General features: G+C 37.3%; 1 protein-coding gene across 2 annotated transcripts in view; it reads right to left on the bottom strand.

Moving 5' to 3' along the window:
* syt6a (synaptotagmin VIa) overlaps positions 1-20,038 on the bottom strand; it is a 61,110-nt gene extending 41,072 nt beyond the window's left edge. Inside the window, exon 1 of one of the 2 annotated variants that reach the window (XM_067371055.1) lies at positions 19,882-20,038. In XM_067371055.1, the coding sequence (XP_067227156.1) occupies positions 19,882-20,038 (157 nt within the window). The remainder of the gene's footprint in view (positions 1-19,881) is intronic. The other variant, XM_067371056.1, reaches the window with a different exon arrangement.
* Positions 20,039-24,098: the final 4,060 nt, after the last annotated feature.

The following is a 24,098-nucleotide window of genomic DNA, read 5'->3' as shown; positions in this document are numbered from 1 at the left end:
GCGGATATAAGATGTACTCCAACTGACAGCATGAAACAAGTGGGTAAGTGTCACCGCGAACATTCACAGCATTGCAGAACGCTGAATAGAGCCATGAGCCGAATGCTGCAGATTTGTTCTTTTCCACCATCAGCACCTAAAACACTTTCTCCTTCATGGATAATGCAACACTATTGATTTATGATAGTGCTGTATATTTGGGAGGTGATAGAGCCAAAGTTTGCTCACTCTGACTGCACTGCTGCACTGCCAGAGTAAGACTCTCTCTCTCGCTGTGGGTGTGCCGGTGCCTGCGCTGTGCTTCACAGATGGACTGACATATTTACGAGGGGTTTCCAGCAGGGTGAGACACTGAGACTGGCCCCCAGTTGATCGGGCTGAGTTTTACCAAAGCTGACATCTACCCCATGCACTGTTCTTGAACTCAATGTGACGCTAGGTTCAGGTAAGAAAGGGGGGGGGGGGGGTTACAAACCCTGCAGTTATGATTGCTCACTTAATACACACATGTACGCGCAAGCAAACAAACACACAAAGTGCTACTGGATCAGAGACGCTGTTATGCGCCGCTGAGCACAATTCACCTGCCAGATCAGTATGTACTCTGCTGACAGATGGAAAGAACTCATAACCGAAAGAAAACACTACAACAACAACAAAAACGCACACAGAGGATATGGTGTGGGAAGAAACCCCTTTGATTAAATATTTAAAAAGGCTTTTGAAAGGCCAAGAGATAAAAAAAAAAAGTGCCACTCAGTCATCATCTGCTTTCAAAGTGTTTCGCGTTCAATCGGAGAGATAAAATAAAAGCGATAAAGAGCTCACAGTTGCTGTCGCTTTGATGTGATGGACGCAGCGTGCACGTGCACACACACACATAGTAAATGCGCACATTGATACACCTGCTGGAAAATCATGTTCTTTAGCTAGTCTAAGCAGGTTGACCAGATGCCATGCTCCAGCTTGACCACCTTGAGTTTTTTTTTTCTGATTTAATAGCTTGAAAACCAGCTACAATGTTCCAAAAAGCATTGATTTAACTAGCATAATCTAGATTTTCCAGCAGGAACTACTTCAGACAGTTGTAGAATCAAAGTAGCACGTGTATAGGAAGCCTCTTTGTTTTCCTCTATCACAGCATGCTCATGCAACCTGTTTCTCCCTTGATGCACAAATCCTTTCACAGTCTTTCCAAACAAATGCAAACTACTCCAAAAAGGTGCAACACTTGTGTACTCACCAATACTTGTCTGTTTCTTCTTACACTTTCTCTCTCTCTGTCCTCCTTGATCCCTTTGATGCTTACACTCGGCAGCGCCCAAGCAGAATGAGACTCCACCGCGCTTAAAAACCCCGTTTCTATGGCAGTGAGAGCAAGCCAGTCAGCAAGATACGGCGAAAGGCTGGGGGCAGATCCCTCACTGAGCTCTACGCACACTTACAAACACTCCACACTCCCATAATCCCAGCGGTGTTGCGCGGCACGGCGCAATACACAACACGCAGGGCACAGACCTCTCTTTCACGGGGGCAGATATACATCAGAGATGTAAAACACCAGAGAAACAGCTGTGATCTAACTAGAATAACAAAGCAGCGGTGCTGCATAAGTTTGTTGCATGCATATTAATGAGGCAACCTCATGAATATCAAACATATTTATTGAATACAGGCAGCAAAGGAGAGATCGAATGAGTTTAGGACGTGTCAATGGATGAAAAGGGACCATTATGCAGTTTGGTTCTGACAAAGTGATTAAAGAGACCTGTGACAGCTGGAAAGATGGATGGATGGAAAGCATGTGTAAGACACGCCAACAGCCTTTTAATATCCAATGGGTGTATTTCATCCCAGCCTCAGACTGCGGCGTCAATGATGGGTTTTGAACCATACTGCAGCACTATCTTCACCCGAGCTGGAGAGATAGCGGTCCCCCCCTGCCTCGCTCGGTCTAGATTACCATCACATCACCCTATCAGCTGCATTCAGCTGAGCACACTGAACGCGGAGAGCAGTCAAACCCTGGGACCACTTTCCTCCTGCTGCTTTCTTCTGCACCAGGGATGCACCTCGTGCATCTCAAACTGGAACCATTACAGCAGCCCTAATGAGCGAGAGCTATTTTGAATCAAAGAATGTATGCAACACTACACAAGAGCCCCTGAGTGATTTCAGCAGCACTGTGGTGCCAAATTGCTTTTTCTTTTAGGGTTTTTTTTTTCAATTCCCAAATTGATTTCCATTAATTTATGGCTCAATTTATTGAGGAAAAAAGTGTTGTCTTAGCCTAAAATATCGGTATTGTGATATCAGGGAATGTCCTCAGTTTTGTCTAAAGGGATAGTTCAGCCAAGCATGAAAATACCTGTCACTGCTTTCTCACCCTTGTGTCATTCAAAACCCACTTGTTGTGGGTTATGCTCAGTTTTGGTTTCATTTTCATTGTAATTCAGTTCCTGTTTTGTCTGCCTTAGTTATCTAGTTAGTTTTCCTATGTTCTCAGTTTCACGCCACTAGTTTGTTACCATGGTTATTCATTAATTAGATCACACCTGTTTTGTATTCTGCTCATTATCTTGTGTATATAAGCTCTTCACTTCCTTCAGTTCATCATCTGGTGTTGCCCGTGTGTAGACACTCATTGTGGTTTACCTGTGTGGATTATCTTTGTTTAAATAAACTGAACTATTATTTTGACCTTCTTTATCTTCAGACCTATAATGTGACAACTTGATTTACTTATGTGGAATATAAAAAGACCATTTTAATGTCTAATGGGCCACTTTTATGGTGCATTTATTCCCTGGTGGCTGTGGCCTCTTTCAGCAGGACAAAGCGTCCTGCCACAAAGCAAAAATGGTTCAGGAATTGTTTGAGGAGCACAACAATAAGTTTGAGGTGTTGACTTGGTCTCCAAATTCCCAAGATCTCAATCTAATCAAATCCGTGGGATGTGCTGAACAAACAAGTCCGATCCATGGAGGCCCCACCTCGCAACTTGCAGGACTTAAAGGATCTGCTGCTAACATGTTGGTGCCAGATACCACAGCACACCTTCAGGGGTCTAGTGGAGTCCATGCCTCAGGACAGGGCTTTTTTGGCAGCAAAAGGGGGACCAACACAATATATGACAATATATTGACATATATTGATATATATATGGGTCAATGATGTGACACACATTTTTTTGTGTCCATATGGTTTAATTAAATTTAAAAGGGTTAAAACTTCCAAATAAATTAGCAAATTACTTGCATACATTCTCTTTTTTGAGTATCCAAGTCTGTTTTAAGTCATTTTGAGAGAATAGTTGGAGGATGACTGCAAAAATGTCAATGTGGTGTGACTGTAAAAACTTCGTACCAAATAGTTGATCTTGTTTAAAAAAGGTGAAATTAAAAAAAACAAGTTGAAAATGGTTCCAAATATTAGGTCAGTTTATATTACATCTTTAATCAGCATCATAAACTAGGAATATTTTACTAAATTGGCCCCTATAACAGAAAGGCTTGTAATAGGAGTTTCAATTTAAAATCAAATTTGATAGGCATTATCATGGACACCTATGTAAGTACATGGCCTTAGGAATAAAAAGTTAATACTCATGTCACATGGTCTTCTTGCACAATTTGGACAAAATTGCTCCTTGAAAGGTGATTACACCACCTTGACACTTCAGAAACTTAATTTGACCCAAATTAATTATAATATCCAGAACAACGGTATACCATTTTCTTTTATTTTCTGAGAATTTCTCCTTTTTTAAACAAGATTAATTATTTGGTACAGTTTTTATAGTTACACCACATTGATGTTTATGCAATCATCCCCCAAATATTCTCTCAAAATGAATTGAAATCAGACATTTTCAACTTTGTCCTCAAAAAAGAGAATGTATACAAGTAATTTGCAAATGTAATTTGAAATTTTAACCCTTTTAAATTTAACTAAACAAGATCGACACAAAAAAATTGTGTCACGTCATTGACCCATACACAAAGTATTGGGACTGTATAGACAAAATTGCTCGGTTAGCTGTGGTGTCAAGAAGTACAGAATGTCACATTTTATTATTGACATTTTCAACACAAAATGTTTTACCAACTAAGAAGTACAGCACTTCTGCCTAATGTTTCACCCCTCTGCCTAATGTGAGCATAGGTATTGGGACGGTTTAACTTAAAGTAAATGTTAAAGTGTAAAAGCTAATATTTAATTGTAAATCCCTTGCAAGCAATCACAGGAGCGAGTCTGTGACCCATAGACATCACCAGACTCTTGGTTTTTCACTTTGAAATGCTAACCCTAACTCTACAATAACTGTCAGTAAAATCACCAGCAATCTCCAGAAAGCTGGAGTGATGGTCTTACAATCTGCTGTTCACAGGAGACTTCACCAACAGAATTACAGAGGATACACGGCAAGATCAAACATCTGATCAGTATCAAAATTAGGAAAGTCAATTTGAATTTGCAAAAACACGCAGAGATGAGACAGAGTTTTATGGACAGATGAGATAAAGATGAACCTTTATCAAAGTGGGAAACCAAAAGTGTGAATAAAAAGAAATTGCAAATGATCCAAGGCATACAACCTCATTTAAAGTGTGGTGGAGGTAGTGTCATGTCATGGGTATGCATGTCTGCCTCACTCATATTTATTGATGCCTTATTCAATGATGGGAGCAGTAGAATGAATTCAAAAGTGTACAAAAGAATCTAGCCTACCAGTGTTCAAGAAAATGCCACTAAGACAGAAACTCCACAAAATAAGCAACTGTTGAAAATGGTTGCAGTAAAGGCCTGGAAAAGTATTTCAATGTGTGAAACCAAGAGTCTGGTGATGTCTATGGGTCACAGACTCGCTCCTGTGATTACTTGATTTACAATTAAATATTAGCTTTTACATTTACTTTAAGTTAAACCGTCATAATACTCACATTAGGCAGAGGGATGAAACTGTAACTGTACTTCTTAATTGGTAAAACATTTTGTGTTGAAACTGTCAATAATAAAATGTGACAATCTGTATTCTGCCTCATATTAATCTTTTAATCATATTTATAGATGTCTTGACACCACAGCTAACAGCAATTTTATCTTTAATGTCCCAATACTTACAGAGGGCACTGTATATATATATCACACAAATATCACAACATTTGATATCACAAGTACTCGTGATTGTTACATACATATAACCTGTGATGCTGCATTACTAACCCTTCTTACCTTCCCGTTAAACTTCTATCTTTTAATTCAAATACAGTATAAGATTTCCAAAGGAAATCACTATCAAAGTATAAAATCACTATAAAATACAGGAAAGAGTCACAGAAATGCACATCTCATAGACAGCATTTTAAAAAAGCACTATGCAACATTTAATCTTCCGTTGTGAAACTATATGCATATGCAAGAGCTGACACTGCAGGCAATTTCATTGACAAGTCAAGCTTTTTGCACAAGAGGGCCTCATTTATTTATACATGTCAGATGCCTGAAAGTTGCTCATTGTATTTTCAAGACAAATGAGATGGTTTTCTGAGCGTCAATAAAGAACACATAGGAATTTTTCATTTTTTTGATAAAGTTCCTGCATGAGAGGTTTTGCTTTTTAAAAGGCCCTCTAGGGTAAATATGATGCCTGCATTCACAATGGGAGAAGGTGCACTCTGAACGCTCACAAGCCATCAGGGTCAGGCATCACTGGACATGCCATTCATCTTTTTAATGAGCCATATATCTACACCTCAGGTCATCTTTGGCAGCAAGCATGACACAGATCTGACAGCACCTGGAAGCCTGCTGGGAGATTCTGGGCGAGAGGTTCAAAGCAAAAGAGGCTCAGGATTGAAGTGTCATTCTTTAGAAATTCCGCATGTGGAAAAGTAAAATCAAAATCCTATTGGTTATTCTCAGATGTTTTGGGAGTGCTTTAAAACCCGTTGAAATCCGCCAATCCCTTAACAAAGGGCACTCGCACTTAAAAAGAGGAGAGAAGGTTAAGGACGGACTTGTGAAAATGATCTGAAAAGTGCACTGTGGGAAAAAAGTGGGGAAAAGGTGATTCATATAGGACAACCCACAATATATGATCTGCTATTATGTCCCTGGGAATTTGCGTCATTTTGTTTCAGACATGTTTTTCTGCAAGCATTCTTGAGCCTATGAGTTTCATTTGCAGTTCAATTAATTTCACAGCAAATAAACAACCAAATTAAAGTTCTAATGTGAAAGCACATTTCACAGAGCTCCATTTCCATGTTTTCCCTAGCCAGGCACTTTGCTTGTTGTAAAGAAAGAAAGAAAAGAAAAAAGAGCACATACTAGAGAGGAATGGAGAGATTGAAATGCAACTGACTGAAGAATGACACATGTGGACAATACATAATCCACTGAATCTTAGCTATTGAATAAAATCCACAAATCCTGCTGATTCCAAATGGCACTACGACTGAAGTGATGCTTGAGTGTTTGACAGTAATCTTACTTTTCTTTTCAAAGTTTCTCTATATTTGGCGACTTAAGACATCACAGTCATGTTATTGACTCTTTTTTGCCAGTGCAGCAGGTTCCTGTTTAGAAGTGTTTTGCAGTGTTTTTGTTTTCTTGAATTCTTGAGAGAGTACAGTAGTCAGCAGAAATCTTCCACATTGTACAGCTAATCTACACTAGCTTCTCTGGATTGATCTCCTATCATTCAGTGACTTTGGAGTTATTGGCCTCAGGCAGTCTCAATCCTATTTTCCCATCACTAATTACAACAGCTTCTCAGGACAAAAACTGGGACATGCCGATCAAAATGTCTTTTTTGGAATCTCTAAAGATTTTACAAAGGAGAAGTAATATTTATATGCCAATATTGGTATAACGTCAGCACAACATGGAGAAATAAATATATATATATGAAAATCTCATAATTGCAACTTCATTTCTGATAATTTGGCCTTTATATATCTTTTATATATTGGTTAGTTCCTGTCCTCGATTCTGATTGGTCAATATCTGTGTTTTATTCACGATAAAACATGGCTATGACCGCCGTTTATCACCCAACGGTTCTGTGTATCACTACACAACACCCTTAGCAACCACTCTTAGCAACGTAAACTGTATGTTCTCAATTGATGTTGTTCATTGAAGCTTACTGTATTAAGATTATTGTGAGAAAGAGATCAAATGAGCGAATTTATTACCTGCATTCAGATTTAGCATTTTCCTTCAGGTCAGTCCTATGTTCATAATAAAAAATCTGTTTAAATGTCTGATGTATTATCTTGTCCTTTTAACAGTTAAGGGGTTTTCCCGTGACTGACAGCACTAGTCAAAGCATTTGTCAGTTGTGGCTTGCTCCGTGTTCACAATAATTCAGTCTTTTCAATGTAAATGTCTTCGCTACTGATTGACACACTCATAAAGACGTTATCTAATGGCGACATCGCTTAACGCCATCAGCCATGATTTATTCACGATCCAGCACCAGCTTCTCATACATTATTGCTTACATATGTAAGTCGCAGTTACTAGAAATTATTTGATTGTTGATATTTGATTGTTGGTTGTTTATATAAGATATTTACATTTACGAGAAATAAGGTTGCAATTGTGAAGCTGATATTGTAGATGAAGTTGCAATTAATATAATGTCAACTGTGCAATTAATAAATAATAAGGTTACAGTTATGAGATATGAAGTCGCAATTATGACAGAGTAACAGCTGTGAGATATCAAGACACAATTACGACAAATAAAGTCACAATTATGAGATATAAAGACGCAGTTTACAATTGTGTAACAATTTCTCACAATTGTGAGAAAATTTCATTTATGAGCAAGTCACAATTACAACAAATAAAGTCACAGATGTGAGACTTGATGGAATAATTGTGAGACAGTTACAATTTTGAGATATTAAGTCACAATTACCAAATAAAAATCAACATTTGTGAGACAGAAAGACTCAATTGTATGTTTTTAAGTCACAATTGATAGATATGAACTTGCAATTATGCAATTTTGAAAAATAAATAAAAGTCCCAACTGATTGTATTAGAAGTTATTTTACTCTGAGGCAGAAATGGGCTTCCATAAATAAACATATACTGCTCCTGGCCATTGATGAAAAAAAAAAAGCAATATTCTCAAGTTTTTCTCAGGAGAAAGACAGGCCAGAGATCTCATCTAGTTTTAAAGACACTTCTTTTTAGACATTCATATCGTACAGTCGGAGCAAAATGTTCCCTTCACTCGCGCCACCAATGACTCCTCACAACTGTTTATCATGCAATGTGGGTCTCGTATTCCAACCCTTACTCCCCCCCCCTTCAGCACCTGTTTTAATGGTTAGTGCATTCATTTCACATTTTTTGCACCATGTACATCGCACATTTTCTAATTACATTACCCTTTACCTCGCCCCGCAACTCACGGATGCAAATTTTACAATGTGGGTCTGCGGTTTGGTGAGGAGTGCACTCCAAACTCAATTCAATCCACAATGTCATTATGGGAGTGCTTGTGTGGAGAGATAACAGTTTTCTTTTGGTCCGGTGTTCATTGTTCGGCAACACAATATAACTGTTTTGATGTCTAATGAACTGAAATGGCTCAGTGCGTAAACAGATGAGTGGAGTAGGCTTCAGACATTGTGCTGTTGCTGAACGAGAGGCTTGTTTTTCACACCCGGTTAACAGCATTAAAGCAGAGGAAGGCCGATGAAGAACGTCACTGACATTGCATGAAAACATACACTCAATATTTTGTTCGTAATTACACGCCTCACTGGATTACTTTGCGGTGAAAGACAGTCATCAGAGAGAAAATTAACTATTATGTGGATTCTAGATTTGCATGTTGGAATTTCATGAAGTGACCTAAAGGTCACAAGCATTCATGCATGATTAAAGGCAGTCATGGGTGTCTTATAAAGGCCAGCGAGCATGAAATTATAATATATGGTACAAAAAGGTGAAGATTATGCTTTTAGTTTATTATGTAAATAATAAAGTCTTAAGCATAAAAAATTAAGAGTTTCAGATATATCATTTACAGTAAAGTCAACAAACTCCCTTGTAAATGCAGCTTTAAAATACAAATCAATTAGGTCCGTCTTGCCAAATGTCTACTCGTATGCTTTTGATCTTTTCATACATTTTCAATTACTGTCTGGCTGGCTCAGTTAGATAGTTTATGTACCCACAGGCAGTTTTTCTGATTCGAGATTTAAAGATGCCATGTAATTGCTTGACGAGTGCAGTTTTCTACCCTATTGAAACACTAAGGTTGCGTCCGAAAACTGGAAAACGCTGACTTTGGAGGACCGATTTCAAGGAAGGCATCAAGGCACATCCGAATCCAATGTTAGCTTCACTTCCTGTTTCTTGAGATACCTTAATCCAATCGATTTTTGATGGCAGCATAAATGTATCCTTCACTGCCTTTGATATCCCACAATCCTGTGCTTTACATTCAGTTGAGCTAGAAAAATAAAGATGGCATCCGAAAATTGCACTTGATGGTCAGTTTGTGTGTAAATGTACATTTTTGACCAACATTTTCCACTTTTGATGTCATTTCTAGCGAGAAATTACTTCTGTAGTAATTAAATATTTGTTTAGTTCTCACCAAAGCTTGCGCTATTTTTCTGTAGATCATTAAACTGTTACGCTGCCTCAGAAGTCTATCCAAAATCAGTTTTGTGAGGTGCCTTAATGCACAAATGCTGTCTTACAAGTCATTGCCTGATAGGGCAGCAAGGCAACAAGTGGTTTTCGGATGCAGCCTGAGTCTGGGTGAGACATATTGAAGGACTTTTCTTTAAAAAAAAAAAAAAAAACATAAATAAATAAATAACCAGTAGACTTTAGTTACATCACAACCATAAATCACTTGCTAGTCAGTTAAAGATGGTATTGGGGAGCGGGACATTCTCATTCTAGAGAGTATTTGATTGGACAAAAATCTGTGTAGTTCAGCATGAGTCATTAACACTAGGTGTGTTTACATGGCGCATTGTAATCGGTTTAAAAGTCCAATCCGAATGAAAATGCTCCATATAAACACCTTAATTGGAATAAAAATGCCCAAACCGAATGAAATTGGGTGGGATAAACCTTTCTATAAACTGAACAAAATACAAATTCTGCCATGTAAACACATTAAACCGATTACTTTGCATCTACGTCATCATGTCAAGAGGCCAGGGTCCTCAGAATGCACAATTGTGGCGGCAAAATTAAACTGGAGTAAAACTAAAACAACACATTTATTAAATACACTGAATGAACTCAGTTTATCATTACTACGGACCTTCATCCACACGCTTCTGCTTTTCAGAGTAGGGAGGGGTAGTATTGAGATGCTCCGAGATGCACAGCCACCAAAATGGTCAGCTTCTGGCGCTCGTCTTTTCCTCAGACCTTCCAGCAGTAATATGCTAATGCTACAAATTCATGCTGTTGCTTGATTAATAGCAACACTTTACATAAAAATAGTGCACATGAGAAATAATGGAACTCCATGTTGACAGGAATAAAAGGCGGCAAACAGGACAATGTGCGCATGTAACAAAGTCAGTCAGAATGAAAGCGCTAGCACATGTAAACACCATATCAGATTTGATAACGTCTCATGCAAACAGTCCACTAAATCTTTCAATCGGAATGATTTTAATTGGAATGACAAAAAAGTGTACATATAAACATGGCTATTGTTGTTCTCATTTTCCTAGGAGGAATTTTAAAGTGCCCCTATTATGCAACTTTAAAGGTTTCTAATTTTGTTTTGGAGGTCTTCTACATGCATTCAAGGTCAAAAAACACTTTAATTTTCTCATAATATACATACATCACCGCATTTCTCGAAGAGTCTGAAAACGATGCGTTCAAAAGTTAAATCTCTCTAATTCCCTCCTGTCTGCAAGCAAAATTGGTCAGACAGCCCAGTTTGTTGTGATTGGTCAACTGCTTACAGCTCATGTTTGAAACGAAATGTCTATTACCATATCTGAAGTTCATGTCCTGAGGTTTCCTTAGCGCTTGATGCGAACGAACAATGGCATTGGTTTTTCCATATAAATTCCAGCACGAGCCCTCATTCTTTTGAAGTGCATGTAAAGCGGATTTGCAGCGCTGAAAACAGCATCTTCTCAACTAAAGGGCTGTCAAACGAATAATCACATACATTCGCACATACAATCGCATACAAATCGCATACAAAATAAAAGTTTGAGTTTGCCTAATATATGTGGGTATACTGTGTGTAATTATTATGTATATATAAATACAAACACATACATGTATATATTTGAGAAATATTTACAAGTATATTTATTTATTTTTTATTTTATATAATTTATATTATATAAATCAAAATATTTTGTACATAAATAACATTTCTCTTAAATATATACATTCATTTGTGTGTATTTCTATATACATAGTAATTACACACAGTACTCACACATATATTATGCAAACTCATACTTTTATTTTGTATGCGATTAATTGTGATTATTCGTTTGACAGCCCTATTCTCAACATGCCGACAACACGAACTAAACTCTTCCAGGCCTCAGCTACAACTATAGTGTTTTGAGGGTGGGTAAAAGTAGATGTTCTCAGGCAGCCAATGAAGACCATAGGTTGGCATTATGTAAATTTGTTACATCGTTATGTAACTGGAAGTGAGACTGGAATAGAGTGCCCCAGGGATGACGCGTTTTTGTAGGCCAACTCGGAAGTTAGCGGCGCACGGGTTCCCTCGACTGAAAGCCTATGCAGTTTTTCCATAGACTTTTGGAAAATCGCAGAAAATAAGCTCTGTGTTTAACAAAGGGTTATGACACTTACACGTTTTGTCTATCAAGATAATCTTTACAAGTTAACACAACATTTATAGATTTTGAAGCCTAAATAAAGTCGTCAGATATAAAAAGCTAACAGTAGGCTATAAACGGACTACAGCACACCATCGGTCGCGGATCAACGTCACCGCAACCAAGCATCCTCAAACTGTATTTAAAAAACAACTTTATTTGAAAACATGCTCGCTGATTATGATCTGTGCTGTTATGAATACTTATCCACTTTTTCATGAGAAATCCTGTCCAAATGTCCTGTTTTTAATGATGACATCTAAAGTCCCCGCCAAAGGAAGTAGTCCCTTTTAGCAACCTGTTAGCAACTGCCGATTTTAAGACACAGTAAAAGTTCAAAAAATCACAAGTGGGTTATAACTGGTGTGTTTTATGTCATAGATCAAAACGTGAAAATATTTAGAGGCTTTGTTAACCACAGACCTTATTTCAGGCGATTTAGCAAAAACCCATTCAAAAAACCCATAGACTTCCATAGAAGTTCTAAAATGCTAACTCGCTTCCAGGTTTTGCCTACAAAACCGCGTCATCCCTGGGGCACTCTATTTCACTCATTTCAGCAGTTCAGAATCGATTGTTTCTTTTAGGAGACAATCTATTTGTAGTGCACTTTGATCTTTAAAACTTTGCAGGCATTTTACCTTCACAAACAGCTATATTACACACTGCATGAAAGGTAATATTCGAAAAATCATAATGGGGCACTTTAATGTGTATATCCGCTAGTGTTATTTTAGTATTTTATTTATATATAGCTTAATTCTTTTTTTTTTTTTTACTTTATTTCAAGTAGCAAAAATTATTTAATAGTTTTACCTGTAATTAACAACACTGATGTGTGAATTCTGTCAACCTTTAGAAATACACAAGCATCTAGAGGACCTTAAAGCTAATAGACATAGATTAAAAGCCATTTCATGAGGTCAGACAAAAATAAACCATAGATAGAAAGCAAAAAATACAAAAAAAAAAAAAAACTTATATTCTTGTGCAAGATAATTCCTATAGGATATTTTTCGTTTTGTCCTTGATGTACTGTGATATTACAATTCTGCTTGTTCACATTATGCCCATAATGTCGGCACCCACTGTGATGGGCAAATCTGCAGGGGTTCCGGATAAAACTTTACATAAAAACGCAGCTTCTTCAACTGAGCCTTTATGCAGGAAACAGGGAAGATAATGTCTGTAAAACTTTGTCATTGTGGGAGCAGATGCTCTTGCTGCACCGTAACACCCAGGCTGTCTGTTAACACAGCACGACACAGAACGAGAGGAAGAGTTTGCTGCCAAACATGCTTCCTCATTTGCATTACACTGACAAGGAACATATTACATAAATGTATCGTATTTGCATTGATTGATGGGCTTACAAGACAATGAATAATGAGCACACAAAAATAAAATCATGTCTAATGAATTAGTGTCAAAGATACTAAAATCTTTCACCATGTTGTTTAAAGATCCCATGAAATTAAAATGTGAGTTTTGTGGTTTTTATTTAATGTGCATTAGCTTTGAGGTCAACTAGTAGCTAGTGTACGTTTAAACACTGAAACAATCCCTTCAAGAGATATTTAATATATTCCCATTTACTGAAGTCTTTCTCTTCTTAATGCAGTATATTGATGACTTATGATGATCACGATAACCTGAGATGGATCTTAATACCAAGTGCAAATAGGGCCATAGAGTGTAAATATGACTTGATTTGTTTTCTTCAAAAATTTATATTCTTTGAAGCCATAAAAGCAGTGGAATTTGCCAGCAATTTGGTCTGTAAAGCGTGAAGTGTTCTCATCCAATTAGCAATAAGGGTGCTGCAACCTCTCCCCTCCCTTCATTAATCTGCCAAGCAATTACCCTGAGGCTTTGGTCATGCAGTCGGTGTAGGTTGACTGTACTATGCAGCTATACTGGTTACGATCACTGCTCTGAGACTTGGTTGAAGATCCAAATTCAGTCTTTATTAAAGGATAAGTTCACTTTCAAATGAAAATTACCCCAAGCTTTACTCACCCTCAAGCCATCCTAGGTGTATATGACTCTCTTGTTTATGACAAACACAATCGTAGATATTAATAAATATCCTAATGCATCCAAGCTTTACAATGGCAGTATGAGTTACCAAACGAGTATGAGCTGAAGAATGGTCTCCATCCACATCCATCCATCATCTCCGGAGGTTTAATAAAGGCCTTGATGTATTTGTGTAAAAAGATATCCATATTTAACAAGCTTTAAACGGCTTTCGTATTCTTCAAAAAGCTTACACTGTACATAGTACACCTTCCCTATTCAACGTTTTTTCTGTAATTTGAATAGGGAAGGCGGTCTGGCGGAAGCTACATATTTCACTTCATAACTTGTTAAATATGGATTTTTTTTTTTTTACACAAACGCATCGCTACGCTTCAGAAGGCCTTTATTAACCCCCCGGAGCCGTATAGAGTATGCTTATGATGGGTGGATGTGGTTGGAGACACTTTCTTCAGCTCATACTCGTTTGGTAACATACTGCCATTATAAAGCTCGGATGCATCAGGATATTTATTAATATATCTACGATTGTGTTTGTCAGAAACAAGAAAGTCAAATACACCTAGGATGGCTTGAGGTGAGTAAAGCTTGGGGTAATTTTCATTTGAAAGTGAACTTATCCTTTAAGGGTAATCCAAAGAGTAGTCAAAAGCAGGCAAACGTCCAAACATACTACTAAGATCAAGATAATCCAAACAGGGTAAAATACAAACAACCAAGCAGAAGACAAGAACACAGGAGCCCAGACACACAGTGTGTAGCAAGATTACACAAAGACTATGATATAAATATGACACAAAAACTCATGCAGGGCCCAGGGGCATTTTTGCATTGATATCTTGAATTTTAGGGGCATTATAACTGCAGTAAAATGCATCAATAATTTTAATTAGGGATGCACCGATGCCGATACCAAGCTCATGTACTTGTACCCGTACTCGTAAAAATACCCCCGAGACCGATAGCCTACCTCACGTGACGTAACTGACAGAATTGTCCGTGCACAGAGACACCGACGGCAGCAGCAGAAACAATGTCAGCTTCAGGGGTGTGGAAATACTTCAAAATTAATGATGACAACCCACACATTGTGAACTGCATGCTTTCAAGCACAATTCGTTATCGATTAGTGAAGGCGGGATAGGCGGAATGGCGCTGAATGACACAGACAAGAAGCGCTCCCTCTCGCGCGCGCTCTCTCTCTCTTTCTTGCGCGCGATCCCAATTCTCTCAGACAGCGCGCGATCGGTTCTCCTCGCGCCTGAATAGTCAAATGCACACAATGTTGTCAAAATGTCCATCGTGTGGAGTATCTCACGTAAATACAGTCGGTTATGCCTTAAGTGGACGTAAACATTTGGGTATAAACAGGACATGTGTCAGTATCCATGGATTCGGTCTTAAAGGGACCATAGCCTAATTAAATATGTTAATAAAACAACAAAAGATGTTAAATAAATGTATACATGGTATATAAACCTACTGTATCTGTAAAGCTGGATTATTTAATTTGTATATCTATAGTATTTGTTGTATTGTTTGTACATTTCTTTTTATATACACTCTAAAAAATGCTGGGTTAAAAACAACCCAAGTTGGGTTGAAAATGGACAAACCCAGCGATTTGGCTGTTTTAACCCAGCAGTTGGGTTAAATGTTTGCCCAACCTGCTGGGTAGTTTTACTTAACTCAACTATTGTTTAAAAATTACAGTATTGCTTACTTAAAATGAACCCAAAATATCTTGAAAATTAACATTTATTAATATGTTTAATAAATGAACATTACCCCAACTACCCAGCAGGTTGGGCAAACATTTAACCCAACAGTTGGGTTAAAACAGCCAAATCACTGCGTTTGTCCAATTTCAACCCAACTTTGTTTTTTTTAACCAGCATTTTTTTAGAGTGTAACAACAATTATGCCCTTTGAAGGTTATTGGACACTGACATTTTTGTTCTTTAAGTTTGTGACAAGCACATAAAAATGTATTAATTTTTTTCATTAGAGTAATAATAAAGAAGCTGTCCTACATTCACTCACTGTGTTGTACTTGGAAAAACTGCAGCATGCACCAAAAAAAAAAAAAAAGAGAGAGAGAGAGAGAGAGAGAGAGAGAGAGAGAGAAATTAATAAATATAGGCATCTGTATCGGCGAATACCAGAAAAACTACTCCTACTCGGTCCTTAAATGATATCGGTGCATCCCTAATTTTACTGTGTTATTTTTTTTCTCCCATAACTAATTTAATCGACAGCCCTAATTATATTATAGAGTTGTGAATTGAAAATCTGGTATCAGATGCTTAAAGTAATAAAATGAAAATTTTGTTTTTGCTTGTTGATTCCTGAGTGCACCTTTTAATGTGGTTTCAAACCATTTTCAAGTGCAAGAAGATGTGAAAGAGAACTCAATTCAGCTGTTTTGTTTTTTTGTTTTGTTTTTTTGCACACACATCCAAAGCTCAAGCACAGAGAACCGCTTCAGTGCGCAATTGAGTTCTCATACAGCTCTTCTTGCACTTGAACACACAAATACACACAAAATTGCCAAAATATCCTCTTAAACATAGTTGGTTTTGTCTCAACTGAACGTAAACAGCTGAGAGAGAAAACGTGTAACAGTATCCACCTTATTTTTCAACTCGGAAAATGTAAGTTACTCAATATTAACCATAGCTATTGAATACAAGCATTGCATTCATGAAAACAGCCAGCTGTATGGATATCAGCACAGGTGTGATATTTTTTAATTATATATAAGAGCACCAATTTGGCAGATAGATAATACAGTATTTCCTAGTCCACTTGCATTATCTGACAATGTGGTCGAAGAGGAGCTTAAAACTATTGAAGATGCTTAACTAAGAACTATATACTGTTAGGGCGTAGTGTATGATTTAATGATTTGTATGGACATGGTTTCCTTGGACATTTGTACCCATCAGCTGCAGCATGTACTTATATTGGACAGATTGGTTTTCACACCTCTCTCTTTTCAGAAGCTAGTCCCCTCAAGCTTAGGCCCCAACAACACACGCTCATCCACCACAGCAACAATTACCCCGGTTTCAGAAAGACACATAATAATCATGTAAATTAGCCAGTGCTGTTGGACTTGTCGTAGCATCTATTTGCCTCCGTTAACACCAGTGCAGCAAAAGTCTATTATTTTCCCAAGCCAAAATGGCTGCCGGCCAATTTGCAGGGAAAAAAGTGTGTTTTCCACAGAAGACGTGATGAGACACATATGAATTATTGAAAGCATATACACATGTAGAGCAAAACTCTAAAGTACAACAAATTACTGCTTTTTTCTGCACCTGCAATGCAAAGCTTTCCCCATCCTTTCAAAGAATGCAGCACAAGGTATAATAAATAATCATCTGCTACTAATGTCCTCTGTAGGGAGTCTGGCTTAATAAAGCCATGATGGGATTGTGAAAATGAGATAGCCTACAGTCTAATTAGAGCTGATGTTGAAATCTGACACCTCAGTGATCTGGCATCCATCATTTCAATAGGTTTTCTTGTGGACAAGGACAACTGTGTGTCAGTCTTTAGTTATAAAACAGCAGTCTAGGTTCATAGAGGTGAATGTTGGTATTTCTCCACTGTGTGTGCTTCATCTTTAGACATCTGTTGACTGTTAAAGCGATTGTGCAGGGCTTTCCATCCATCATCCACAGCCACACTCTGTCCGACTATCCCTGAGCAGCATCTGTGCTTCAGATGAAACAACAAAACAGTACAAAATAGTCTACTTTAGTCCGCCCGCCAAAGAACGAGCTTGGATTTGAAGCACAGAATTCTTTTTGTCAGAAGAGTTTGCCAAAGATTAGCAATCACAGACGGACATGTTGAATGCCTCAGTATAAGACGAGGCATCTGACATTTTAAGACGCCGAAAATTGGTTTGTTTACAGAACGTAATGATTTGGCAGACAGCAAAAACACCAGAAGAAACGCTACAAAATGATAAACAAATATAGTACAAAAACAATATTTTGTCATCGAGACACACAAGATTATCACCTTCTCACATAATTATCTCACAATGTGAGATTTTCCATGCAAATTGCTCCTGAGGAACATTTCCTCCCACTTTCCAAACACAGCAAGCTGCTTGACATTTCCTCTGAGGGAAGCCCGACACTCAGCTTTAAATCTGCCCAACAATAACAGAAGAGCCCCTATTCAGCTTTTATCTGGCACTAGTGATTCACAGCGATGGTCCAATAACATGCCGTGGCATTTAGTGTCCCCACGGCTCAGCCATGGATGCCAATGGTGGGCTGGAGGGCCTTCGATTTGCCTAGTGAGGTTAATACAAAGTGACAAGATTTTTGTCTATATTCACATGACACATTTCTTCCAAGCAGGGGTCTGTCAACACATCGACGTGACAGAATGACAAAAACAAAACCAGCCAAAAATACCCCTAGTCTGACTGCAAGCAATCTGATTGAACAGAACAAAACAATAAGAGACCTTCAAAAAAAAAAATTGAAGTAAATGTACATTATAAATAAATATACAATATACTGTACATAACATTGGACGCAGCCTTTTTATATTAGAAATACGATTTTAATTGTAATTTTTTGAAATTGTTTTCTAATAAAATGTAAAATGGTTGCTTTTAATGCAATGCTTTTTAAAAAAATATTAACAATGAAATTATTAATAAAATATAAATATATTAATAAAATATTTTTTTTTTTCATTTATTTTTTAATTAATTTTTTTTTTTAAATATACACATATTAAAAGCAGACATTTTACAGTAGCTTCGAAAATACATTAATAATAGAATATTATTAATATAATATATATAACATTATATAATTATGTGACCCAGGACCATAAAAATTGACCGTAAGGGTAAATTTTTTGGGGGGAAAATGAGATTTATAAATGAATAAATAAGCTTTCCATTGATGTGGTTTGTTGGTTTGTTAGGATAGAACAATATTTAGCTGAGATACAACTATTTGAAAATCTGGTGCAAAAAAAATCTAAATACTGAGAAAATCACTTTTCAAGATGTTCAAATGAAGTCCTTAGAAATGCATATCCACTCACAAAAATACATTTTTGATACATTTACAGTAGGAAATTTACAAAATACCTTCATGGAACATGATCTTTACTTAATATCCTAATGATTTTTGGCAAAAAAGAAAAATCGATAATTTTGACCCATACAATGTATTGTTGGCTAATGCAACAAATATAACCGTGCTGCTTGTGGTCCAGGCTCACATATATAAAATTGTTTTCTAAGTAAAATGGTCACTTAAATGCAATGCTTTTCTAAATGTTCTTGCCCTTTCATCTTCACCAATTTCCCTGATTAATTGCAGTGTTTCCAAACTTTCACCCTGACATCATTGAAAAATTATTTATTTTTAAATTAATTAAAATGCATTAAAAAAGGACAATTTAATTACATTCTAACAGACCTATGGGACCCCAACTAAAGAAAACATGTCAAAACTATGCCTGCTACCAAAAAAATGGCTTCAGATAAGGCTTCCACTCATGATGAAATGTTTAGTCTACATCTGATAACAACAAAATGTTTCTGTTCACAGTGCATAAGCACAAAATCGATGGCAAATCCAAATGATTTTTATCTCTCGGGGACACCGAACAGTTATTGCCAAAGTAATTTTCTTAACAGTAAAGTCTGATAGGAATCTTTGGCTGGCAGTGCTGGCACTTCTGGACTTAAATAATTATTCCCACTACAACCCACACAACGCAGTCCAACCGTGAGTGATGCTATACTGAGAGCAGGTAATTTTAACTTAATGGCTCCACAGTTGTTTCTGAGCCAAAATAAAAGCATGATTCTGATTTAAACAAGATACTCTTTGAGAAATAAGCATCTACAACAACACAATCCACTCTACAAATAGAAAAAAAACTGTAAAAGGAAAAGAATCATCATTACCCGAATGTTTGTGGTTGTACTCTTGATTGGAGATGAGAAAGAGGAACTCCTCACAGGTGTCGTGGTCCAGCCGCGGGCTGTCCTGCATACAGAGGTCAACTATGAGAGAAACTGCCTTCTGACAGATCATGTCATGCCCCTTTCCGGCAGCAGTCATGCTCCCTGACGCATCCTCGGCGTTACTGCCTCCTCCAGCTGGATCTGAACACACCCCCTCCAAACGCAAGTTTCTCCTGCTGCTGATTCTTATTGTTCCTCAAGTACAAGAATGTGTGTGTGTGTGAGACAGTTTTTGTTTGTGCATTTATGTGGGTGTATCATGCAAACGTGTGTGTGTGTGCCGTGCTTAATGATTCACTACTACCCCCAGGTATTCAAGAGATGGCATTATTGCATCACATTTAATCTCAAGATCCACAAATTTAATGCAACAAATGAGTCCAGTGGTGCAGGAGAGAGGCTGTGATTATACAGCGCTGAGCATCTGCCTCCTTCAGCCCCTTTTTGCTCTCCGCGCCCCCGCCCCACACCAATCCCTGTGCCCTGTAATGAAAAGCCTCTCATTATGACCATTGGGCTTGTTTTTCTCAGGTCGATGTGTCCCTCAGTGCCACCTCCCTCTTCTGAGTCTGTCCTCAGAGATCAGAGCCCTGTGCGCATATGTGTGAACAGAGGGAATAGTGTGCGTTTGTGTATTTACCATTTGTGAGTCTTTAATGATGCTTCTGTTGAGCAACTATGAGGAAGATTCATTACTCCAATTTCTGTTTTATGATGACTGTAACTATATGTGGCTGTTTAGTTAACTGTGTGTACATATTCGCTGCCTATGTGATATATGGGGATTTTAATATGTTCAGAGCACTCAGTCAACAGCCGTATTATCTCCATGCAACTGAACTGCCAAGAGGAATCAATGTTATGGGCGAGTTTGTATCTGTAAGGAAAAACGAAGATGAAAAGATATAAATATACACACACATGCATAAAATATGAAACATGCATACATATATATCATTATTTTATATACTACAAAACAAATTGTGAAATATATAATGCAATAATAAATAAAAATACAGTATTATTGGTCTAACTGCACTGTTTTTATTTAATAATGTAAAGCTGCAATTAGTTATTTTTAGTGGGTTGTCATTTTTTACAAAGTGACTACAGCAGTGATGAGTTCACCGCATTTTGTTTTGAACACTCTGAAATTAATTACTGATGATAATCGAGTTGAAACCCATAAAACCAAGTTAAAAGTTTTTGACAGCCTGCCGTTAAATGGCCTAAAATAAAAATATTATATATTGAGATAAACAAAATCTTATAGAAGTATTATGTAAATAAAGTTTTATGTATTCATAAGATATTCTTATGATGTACAATACTTTTTACAGTGTATATCTGGTTATGAACAAAGCTTGTCTGTACAAATTAATATCAGTAAACACTTTGTTTCTCTAATTTAAAAATACCTATCTAAATAAATAACTTCAGACACAATTGGCCGGGTAAATTAAACTGTAAGGAATATTAGTATAATATGATATTATTTAGTGGTACACAAAGAATATGCACTGTGAAATATATTTTCATAAGAATATACACACACTGCACAGCTCAATCTAAATTCAACAAATAATATGTAAACATACCCATGCAGGGCATTAAAAATTCCTTGCTAGTATTGGGTTGGACCCTCTTTGTCTTCAGAACTGGCTTAAAGGGTTAGTTCACCCAAAAATGAAAATTATGTCATTAATGACTCACCCTCATGTCATTCCAAACCCGTAAGACCTTCGTTCATCTTCGGAACACAGTTTAAGATATTTTAGATTTAGTCCGAGAGCTTTCTGTCCCTCCATTGAAAATGTATGTACGGTATACTGTCCATGTCCAGAAAGGTAATAAAAACATCATCAAAGTAGTCCATGTAACATCAGAGGGTCAGTTAGAATTTTTTGAAGCATCGAAAATACATTTTGGTCCAAAAATAACAAAAACTACAACTTTATTCAGCATTGTCTTCTCTTCCGGGTCTGTTGTCAATCCGGGTTCATGACTCTGAACTGACCCTCTGATGTCACATGGACTACTTTGATGATGTTTTTATTACCTTTCTGGACATGGACAGTATATCGTACATACATTTTCAATGGAGAGACAGAAAGTTCTCGGACTAAATCTAAAATATCTTAAACTGTGTTCCGAAGATGAACGGAGGTCTTACGGGTTTGGAACGACATGAGGGTGAGTCATTAATGACATCATTTTCATTTTTGGGTGAACTAACCCTTTAAAGGGTTTGTTCACTTTTAAATAAACTTTTCCGGATAATTTACTCACCCCCATGTCATCCAAGGTGTCCATGTCTTTCTTTCTTCAGTCGAAAAGAAATTAAAGTTTTTGATGAAAACTTTCCAGGATTTTTCTCCATATAGTAGACTTCAATGGCACCAAACGATTGAAGGTCAAAATTTGTTTCACTGCAGCTTCAAATTGTTCTACATGATCCCAGATGAGAAATATGGGTCTTATCTAGTGAAACCATTGCTCAGTTTCTGAAAAAAAATGAAAATTATACATGTTTTAACCTTAAATGCTCATCTTGAACTAGCTCTCTTCTTCTCCTCTATTAGAATTCCAACAGTGTAGACACTGCTAAGTGTATTACTGCCCTCCACAGGTCAAAGTTTGAACTAACTGTTATATACTATTGAACTAGCATATTGCATATAACAATTAGTTCAAACTTTGACCTGTGGAGGGCAGTAATACACTTAGCAGTGTCTACACTGCTAAAATTCTAATAGAGGAGAAGAAGAAGAGAACTAGTTCAAGATGAGCATTTAAGGTTAAAACAGAAAATGAGCGATGGTTTCACTATATAAGACCCTTCTTTCTCATCTGGGATCATGTAGAACAATTTGAAGCTGCAGTGAAACTAATTTTGACCTTCAACCGTCTGGTGCCCATTCAAGTCTACTATAAGGAGAAAAATCCTGGAATGTTTTCATCAAAAACTTTAATTTCTTTTCGACTGAAAAAAGAAAGACATGAACATCTTGGATGACATGGGGGTGAGTAAATTATCAGGAAAAGTTTATTTTAAAGTGAACTAATCCTTTAATTTCTTGTGGCATGCATTTAACAAGATGCTGAAAACATTCTTCAGAGATTTGGTCCATATTTACATGAAAGCATTGCTGCAGATTGAGATCTGGTGACTGTAGAGGCAATTTGAGTATAGAGAACTCATTGTCAAGTTCAAGGAACCAGTTTGAGATGATTTGAGCTTTGTGACATGGCACATTATCCTGCTGGAAGTATAGCCATCAGAAGATGGGTGCACTGTGATCATCATACTTGGTCAGCAACAATACTCAAGTAGGCTGTGATGCATATTATATTAAATAATGCTCAATTGGGAATAAGGGGCCCAAAATGTGGCAAAAAATATCCCCCACACCAGTACACCACCACCAGCAGCCTGAACCGTTGATACAAGGCAGGATGGATCCATGTTTTCATGTTGTTTACACCAAATTCTGACCCTAGCTTCTGAATGTCGCAGCAGAAACTGAGACTCATTACAGGCAACGTTTTTGCAGTCTTCTATTGTTTAGTGAGCCTGTTTGAATTATAGCATCAATTTCCTGTTCTTAGCTGACAGGAGTGGCACACGGTGTGGTATTCTGCTGCTGTAGCCCATCTGCTTCAAGGGTCGATGCTTTGTGAATTCAGAGATGCTCTTCTTTAGACCTTGGTTGTAATGAATGAATGTTATTTGAGGTACTGTTGCCTCTCTAACAGCTCGTACCAGTCTGGCCATTCTCCTCTGACCCCTGCCATCACCTCTGGCATCAATCATTCGCTCATTGGAAATTTTCTCTTTTTCGGTCAATTCTCTGTAAACTCTAGAGATGGTTGTGTGTGAAAATCTCAGTAGATCAGCAGTTTCTGAAATACTCAGACCAGTCGTCTGGTATAAACAACCACATCCCATTTAAAAAAACTTAAATCACACATTTTCCCCATTCAGTTGCTCAGTTTGAACTTCAGAAACTTATGCTGCCTTCATGTGATAATTCAATTTGATAATTCCCACTTCTGATGTCATGATCACAAGCTCATTGCATTGAACTTTCGAAATGGGAGGGCATTCATGTGCAGTTTTTACCTAGGAAACTTGTATTTATGATAATTCTGAGAGC

The sequence above is a fragment of the Chanodichthys erythropterus genome, chromosome 20, assembly GCF_024489055.1.
Source record: "Chanodichthys erythropterus isolate Z2021 chromosome 20, ASM2448905v1, whole genome shotgun sequence".
Classification (NCBI taxonomy): domain Eukaryota; kingdom Metazoa; phylum Chordata; class Actinopteri; order Cypriniformes; family Xenocyprididae; genus Chanodichthys; species Chanodichthys erythropterus.
Note: the sequence above shows the minus strand (reverse complement) of the source record. Positions and strands in the feature narration are given on the sequence as shown.